Genomic DNA, 7,878 nt, shown 5'->3' with positions numbered 1-7,878 from the left:
TTTCTGTCAGAGTTGTCTCAGCCCCACCCACCTCACAGGGTGTCTGTTGTGGGGAGGGGAAGGGAAAGGAGTTTGTCAGCCGCTCTGAGAGTCCCTTGGGTAGTGAAGGGCGGGGCATAAATCCAACCTCTTCTCTCTGTTCTCTCTCATTGCACATATATTTAAAGTGGCCCTATGCTGGGTCAAGACCAATTATTTTATTTATTTATTTATTTTGTTTAATTTACACCCTGCCCTACCCCACGTGTGGGCTCAGGGCAGCTGACAACATATGATTGATAAAACAATAAAACAGCAGATGGAACAATAAGCAATGACAGAAAGGACCCGTGCCCAAAAAGCTCCAGTGCCCAAGTGATGCCACCTAAAACAGCCAGGAACTGGGAAGAAGAAGAAGAAGAAGAGGAGGAGGAGGAGGAGGAGGAGGAGGAGACTGGTTTTATACCCCACCCTTCACTACCCAAAGGAGTCTCAGAGCGGCTTACAAACTCCTTTCCCTTCCCCTCCCCACAAATAGGCACCCTGTGAGGCAGGCGGGGCTGAAAGAGCTCTTTTCAAAAACTGCTCATGAGAGAAACAGCTCTGACAGAACTGTGGCTTGCCCAAGGTCATCCAGCAGCTGCCTGTGGAGGAGTGGGGAATCAAACCTGGTTCTCCCAGATTAGAGTCCGCGCAGTTCACCACGACACCAAACTGGAAGGGGCCATGAACGGGGGGGGGGGGGGCAGAATGGTTGAATGTCCGCCGCACCAACTGAAAGCCAGGCCGAACAGCTGTGCTTTACAGGCCCTGGGGACCTGTACTAGGTCCTGCAGGGCCGTGATCTCGGATGGGAGCATGTTCCACCAGGTTGGGGCAAGGGCCCCAAAAGCCCTTACCTTGGGTTGAGGCTAAGCGGACGTCCCTCGGTCCATCAAGGTCAGTGTTGTCTACTCAGATCTGGCCGTGGGTCTCCAGGGTCTCAGGCCGAGATCTTTCCCTTCACCCACTACCTGATTGTTTCAACTGGAGATGCCAGGAATTGAACTTGGGACCTTCTGCATGCCAAGTGGATGCTCAACCACTGAATCCCCCCAAATTCCTTCGGGGCACCCACACTGACCTCCGCCAGAGACCCTGGAGAACTGTCTCCAGATCTGCAGAGGCCATACTGACCTTGACAGACCAAGGAAGTCTTGACCCAGCGCACAACCAAGTACCGTCGGGTCTTACTCACGAGATACTTGCAGATGTTGAAATAGGTGGCGTTGAGGTTGGCATAATTTTCAATCGCAAAAAGACCCGCGGGCACATCTGCCCATTTCATAAAGATGGTACAGGTGTTGAGAACGTCCTTAGAGACCTAAGGGATGAAAGAGCAGGTAGAGTTAGCCAGGCCGGGAGGTGGCCTCACACAACGGCAGCTCAGAAGGGTCGAGGTGGGAAAATCCAAACGTACTTTTTTTTTTTTAACAGTTTATTTACATTTTATTATGTACAGCAACAATCTTCGGTTCTCATTTTATGTTTGTGAGTCATGTTATTTTTACATTCTCCAGCCACAAGTAAAACCGTTGCCACCTTTCTTCAAAAATCCTTCTACTTTTACATTGCATTCTCACATTTAATCTGTCCAAACGTGCTTTTTCGACCCTGCAACGGAGGAGGAGATAGCGAAGATCTGTCCAGCACAGGATGGGTGTTGGTTCACCCAGACCGCGCCTCCTCGGTGGGATTCCTCTCAACCATGGGCGCGAGGGCCAGTGGATGCTATTGTGGATTAAAACACATACAGCCCACCGATGCTCCCTCTAAGCTGTGCAGTCTGGTGAGCAAAAATCCTACTTTGTGAGCGACTGGCATTAAACTTGTGAGCGGTTTGGCTACTGCCTAAATTAGTTTGCTCTGGAGCCATCCTTCCTGAGCTGAGACAAAAATGTGTGAGCTGGAGGCTAAAAAACTGTGAGCTGGCCAGGGGCCATTTCGTAGAAAAAGAGGTGCAGGAGCTCATTAGCATAACTCATTTGTATAACTCATTTGCATATGCCACGCCCCCAGACATCACCGGAAGTGTGTCAGAAGGCAACACTCACCGCTCAGGCTCCACTGGACTGTTTTGGATTGCTAGCGATGGGGGGAGGGGGGAACGTGCAGATCTGTCCTCGCAGAGGAGGGAGAGCTTGTACCTGAATAAAACTTGGAAAGAAAGAGGGAGAGATGGAAAGAAGGAGAGAAGAAAAGAAGGAGGGAAAGAAAGAAGGAAAGAGGAGGAAAAGAAAGAAAGAAAAAGAAGGAAAGAAAGAGAGGGAAAGATGAAGGGAACGAGGGAAAGAAAGAGGGAGAGAAGAAAAGAAGGAGGGAAAGAAGGAAAGGAGGTCTACTTCTTGCTCCTCATGGCCCGGGGCTGCTGGGAGCAGGGGGTGGGGCTTGTTGCATGTGCCCGCCCCCTGGAGCTCCGCTCCTGTGCGCTCCTGCGGGAAATGACCCCTGCTCTAAGCTGAGTTAGTGTGAGCTAGCTCACCAGTTTTTAGCCTCTGGCTCACATGTTTTTCGTCTCTGCTCCGGAAGGAGGGCTCCAGAGCAAACTGATTCATGCCGTAGCCAAATCGCTCGCTCACAACTTGAAAGCCAGTCGCTCACCAAGTAAGATTTTTGCTCACAAGGACTCCACAGCTTAGAGGGAGCATTGCAGACTGTATCCAAAAGGCCTTTTGTGTCTCGAAACTCACTTCTCTAGTGAACGGATCTGCCAGCTGAATCAAGAGGGGGACTTGGCTCTGGAAGACGTCCTCCTTCAGACTGTGCCGGTTGCTGTCCGAAACGGCCGCCCCTTTCAGCAGCGTCCCGAAAAGGCCGATGGAGTCACCTCGCAAGTCGTTGTCTTCCTAAAACAGATTGGAACAAAGTCAGTCAGTAACTGGCAGGGGTGTCGAACTCATTTGTTGTGGGGGCCGGATCGGATATAAATGAGACCTTGTTGGGCCGGGCTATGTGTGTCATAAGACGTAATGCCAGGTAGCGGAGATATAAACTTTATAAAGGACACAAACACAAAGGGTATTTTTTACTTAAAATAAAAACATGCTCAAAACATTAGCACTCTTGCAATAGTTTGTTCATTTAACCGTGTCTGATAACTGACACCGCTTGCTCTGAATTACGGCATCAGAATGCCTGTGCTGTTGCAACCTTGAGTATGCTGTTCAGGTGTGTATCTGTCAGCTGCAAACCTACGATGACGCAGGAGCAGCAGAACTGGAAGCAGCAGCAGAAGACAGCCAGTTCCACTGTGAGCCTGATAGAAGCCCTCCGGGGGCCTAATCTGGCCCCCCCGGGCCACATGTTTGACACCCCTGCTCTAGGGGCCTGGCGGGAGGGGGTGGTGGTGAAATAAATACCTTAAATCAGTGGCTAGCTAATGTTTTGGAGCAAAGACACACTTACGATTTGGGACCCACTGCTACAGAGGATCAGGGTGTTGGCAACACCTGGACCCCTGAGATGAATTTGGGGCAGAAGAGGGAATGCAGCAGCTCTACCTCCTTGGGGAGGGGCTCCAGCTCAGCGGCAGAGCATCTACTTTGCATGCAGAAGGTCCCAGGTTCAATCCCCGGCATCTCCAGGCAAAAGGACTTGGAAGGAGGTGATGTAAAAGACCTCAGCCTGAGACCCTGGAGAGCTGCAGCCTGTCTGAGTAGATGGACGGTCTGATTCAGGATAAGGCAGCTTCATGTATGTTTGTGAGTGGTCTCTTATCCTTTCCCCACTTCTGGTAGGATGTACAGATGGCCACAGGAATAAGCAGCTTTAAAAGGGGATTAGATAGATTCACGGTGGATAAGTCTATCAAGGGCTCTTCTGAGGTTCCTATCAGGGGAAGGCCTCAGCCTCTTTGCCCTGTTGTTGGCCCTCTAGAGGGACTGGTTGGCCACTGTGTGAGGCAGGAGGCTGGTCTAGATGGACCCTCCCTGGTCTGACCCAGCAGGGCTCTTCTGATGTTCTTACCAGGGGAAGGCCTCGGCCTCTATGCCCTGTTGTTGGCCCTCCAGAGGAACTGTTGGCCACTGTGTGAGACCGGAAGCTGGACTAGATGGACCCTTACTGGTCTGACCCAGCAGGGCTCTTCTGATGTTCTTACCAGGGGAAGGCCTCGGCCTCTATGCCCTGTTGTTGGCCCTCCAGAGGAACTGTTGGCCACTGTGTGAGACCGGAAGCTGGACTAGATGGACCCTTACTGGTCTGACCCAGCAGGGCTCTTCTGAGGTTCTTATCAGGGGAAGGCCTCGGCCTCTCTGCCCTGTCATTGGCTGTCAGAGGAACTGGTTGGCCACTGTGTGAGACGGGATGCTGGACTAGATAGACCACTGGTCTGATCCAGCAGGGCTATTCTGAGGTTCTTATGAATCCTTTGGCTTTTATGCCCTGTTGTTGGCCATCCAGAGCAACTGGTTGGCCACTGTGTGAGACAGGAGGCTGAACTAGGCGGACCACTGGTTTGATCCAGCAGGGCTCTTCTTATTTTCTTATGACAGCCTTGGCCTCTCTGCCCTGTTGTTGGCCCTCCAGAGGAACTGGTTGGCCACTGTGTGAGACGGGATGCTGGACTAGATGGACTATTGGTCTGATCCAAAAGGGCTATTCTTATTTTCTGATGACGGCCTTAGTCTCTTCCGCCCTGTTGTTGGCCATCCAGAGCAACTGGCTGGGCACTGTGTGAGACGGTGGTGGACTGGATGGACCCTCACTGGTCTGATCCAGCATGGTTCCTGTGATGTTCTTATGAAGGCCTCGGCCTCTCTGCCCTGTTGTTGGCCCTCCAGAGGAACTGGTTGGCCACTGTGTGAGACAGGAGCTGGACAGGATGGACCACTGATCTGATCCAGCAGGGCTATTCTTATTTTCTTATGATGGCCTTGGCCTCTCTGCCCTGTTGTTGGCCCTCCAGAAGAACTGGTTGGCTATTGTGTGAGACAGGAGGCTGGACTGGATGGACCTCTGGTCTGATCCAGCAGGGCTCTTCTGATGCTCTTATGGCAGAGTCTTTGATACTGACTCACAAGTTTGAGCTTCAAAGCCCACCCGCAAGAACACTGTGGCCCACTTTTGAGTTGAAAGGGTTGCCAGCTTCCAGGGTGGGGCCTGGAGATCTCCCCAAATCAGATCAGAGATCGGTTCCCCTGGAGCAAATGACTGCTTTGGAGGGAGGACTCTTTGGCCTTCTACTGTGCTGAGGTCCCTCCCCAAGCCCCGCCCCCCAAATCTCCAGGAACTTCCCCAACTGGAGCTGGAACCCTGCGGGGTGGGGGGGTGGGGTCTTGCCCGCTTGCTGCCTTACATCGTTGAAGTATTTCAGGAGGTGAGGGATAAGGCTGATGCCCATCGACCCGTACTCCACCACGGCCAGGTGCCGGAACATGTACTGCAGGGTTTTGATGGACTCCTTTGCGATATTCCTGTCCGCATCGAAGGCGCAGCTCATCAGCGGAGGGAGGAGGGACTCCAGAGACTCGTCCTGAAGGGAGGAGAGGAGGGGTGAGACCAGGTGGCCACAAAGGACGTGCTCCACGCACAAACGTTTATTTCGGCTTACCTGAGCAGGAACGCGACTCGCGCCGCCAAACCGTAGCAGGACCCCTTCCAACGGCAGGTTTTGAAGCCAACTTTGCTACATCAACAAAGGCCATTTCCATTTCCACAGGAGTGAGATTCCCCGCATTGATGTTTTTTTAAACTGCGCATTAGGTAGCCCAGAGGGGCACTCCACTCTTGACCTGAACCGGAGACCCATAAAAGTCAGGCCAAAGGAAGGCACTCCTGGCCTGAAACACAGAGCTAGACACAGCTCTGGGAGGAGGGTCTCCGTGTCCAGGTTTGCATATTAGGCGACATACCCCTAAGGTAGCCAATCCTCCAAGAGCTTACAGTAGCCCCTGTAAGAAGAGCTCTGTAAGCTCTTGGAGGATTGGCTACATTAGGGGTGTGTTGCCTAATATACAAAGGAGTCCCTGCTACAAAAAGAGCCCTATTATATGTGTGTGTGTATATATACAACCCAGTCCACACACAGAAGCGTCGGAGTAAACATGCACAAGGCTGTGCTGTAAATATTCTTCACGGGCTCAATATTTTTTAAAAAAATTTATTTCACTGATACCCCACTTTCTTCCCCAATGGGGAGTCAAAGTAGCTTACGTCATTCTTCTCACCCTCATTTTATCCAACCACCCTGTGAGGTAGGCTAGGCTGAGAGGGTGGGGATGGCCCTAGGTCACCCGGCAAGCTTAAGAACTTCAGAAGAGCGCTGCTGAGTCAGACCAGGGAGGGTCCATCTAGTCCAGCATCCTGTCTCACACAGGGGCCAGCCAGTTCCTCTGGAGGGCCAACAACAGGGCAGAGAGGCCGAGGCCTTCCCCTAATAAGGACACCAGAAGAGCCCTGCTGGACCAGACCAGGGAGGGTCCCTCTAGTCCAGCCTCCCGTCTCACACAGGGGCCAACCAGTTCCTCTGGAGGGCCAACAACAGGGCAGAGAGGCCTCAGCCTTCCCCTGAGAAGAACATCAGAAGAGCACTGCTGGATCAGACCAGTGAGGGTCCATCTAGTCCAGCCTCCCGTCTCACACAGTGGCCAGCCAGTTCCTCTGGAGGGCCAAAAACAGGGCATAGAGGCCCAGGCTTTCTCCTGATGCTGCCTCCCAGCTCAGGGACTCAGAGGATTAGTGCCTTTGAATGTGGAGGTTCTTCTCAGCCGCCATGGCTAGTATCCTCCATGAATCCATCAGTTCCCCTTTAAAAGCTGTTTATTCCTCTGGCCTTCACTACATCCTCCGGCAGCAAAATCCACATTTGAATCCCTCTCGGTGTAAAGTCGTATTTCCCACTGAAGCCCCTCCCTTCCCTAAACCCCGCCCTCCCTAGGCTCCGCCCCCAAATCCCCAGGAACTTCCCAAACCAGGGTTGGCCACCGTATTGAATCATGCGGGGGATCCCCTTACCTCCAGAGGGTGCTGGAGCAGGTGGCCCAGCCCTCGGATGCTGAAGACCTGCATGAGGGGGCAGGGCTGCATCATCCATTCCCGGAGGACGTCCAAGATGTCCTGCTTCACAAACAGCAGGCCGATCTCTCCGTGGAACAGGAGCTGAGGCACAAAATCCCGGTGGTGAGCAAGGCCTGACAGGACCACCGCCCCCCCTCCCCCTGCCCCCCCCCCAAAGAGTCAGCATGAAAACAAAAATCCAAATTCGTTGCTGGGAAATCGGGGCTATTTTGGGGCAGGAACGCACAGGAACGGTGTTCCGGGTGGCTTCAGAGTTGGCCACGCCCACTACAGCCAAAACCTCTGCCTGCGTGGCTACAGAGGGAAGGCCTGGAAAGCGACACACATACACACCCCCACCGCGACTCCAAGGCAGGTGGGCCAGGCAGGGCTCCGGAAGGATCAGGGAGGCATTAAAATGCCCCCCTCCGCCTTCCCCGGCCTGTCCAAGGGCCGGCTTGCCCGGGCTCTCCGCAGCCGTGGGGCACCCAGGCAAGCCAAGGGAAGGCAGTTTAAACTGCCTTCCCTTCCCTTCAAGGGGGGGGGGGCTTGCCTTGGTTCCTGTAGCCGCTGGGACAGCAGAGGCGAGAGGTCCTTCCTGCTCCCCCAGCTGTCTAAAGCCCCATTTTAAAAGATATGGCCGCCGTCAGAAGCGGGCGCGGGCGCGAAAGGAGTCTTCTTGCTAGACGCTGCCTCTCGCGTCTGCTGTCAATCGGAGAGCGGACGCAAGAGGTCCTTCCTGCTCCCCCAGCTGTCTAAATGCCCCCTTTAAAGAGATATGGTCGCCGTCCGCCATGGGGGGGGGTCGCGAAAGTTTCTTTCGTCTCTCTGAGCCCTGGGGTGGTGGCCTTGGACTGCTCCCTG

General features: G+C 53.6%; 1 protein-coding gene across 1 annotated transcript in view; it reads right to left on the bottom strand.

The window, feature by feature from the left end:
- The window catches only part of LOC107107524 (maestro heat-like repeat family member 5), an 87,155-nt gene that overhangs the window by 10,455 nt on the left and 68,822 nt on the right, over positions 1 to 7,878 (bottom strand). Inside the window, exons 17-20 of the mRNA XM_015407835.1 lie at positions 6,973 to 7,116; positions 5,315 to 5,491; positions 2,709 to 2,864; positions 1,217 to 1,342 (exon numbers count right to left, since the gene is read on the bottom strand). Coding sequence (XP_015263321.1) covers positions 1,217 to 1,342; positions 2,709 to 2,864; positions 5,315 to 5,491; positions 6,973 to 7,116 — 603 coding nt within the window. The remainder of the gene's footprint in view (positions 1 to 1,216; positions 1,343 to 2,708; positions 2,865 to 5,314; positions 5,492 to 6,972; positions 7,117 to 7,878) is intronic.

The sequence above is a fragment of the Gekko japonicus genome, unplaced genomic scaffold, assembly GCF_001447785.1.
Source record: "Gekko japonicus isolate JY-2015 unplaced genomic scaffold, Gekko_japonicus_V1.1 scaffold3371, whole genome shotgun sequence".
NCBI classification, from domain to species: domain Eukaryota; kingdom Metazoa; phylum Chordata; class Lepidosauria; order Squamata; family Gekkonidae; genus Gekko; species Gekko japonicus.
The sequence above is the reverse complement of the archived record's forward strand: the minus strand, read 5'-3'. Positions and strand labels throughout refer to the sequence as shown.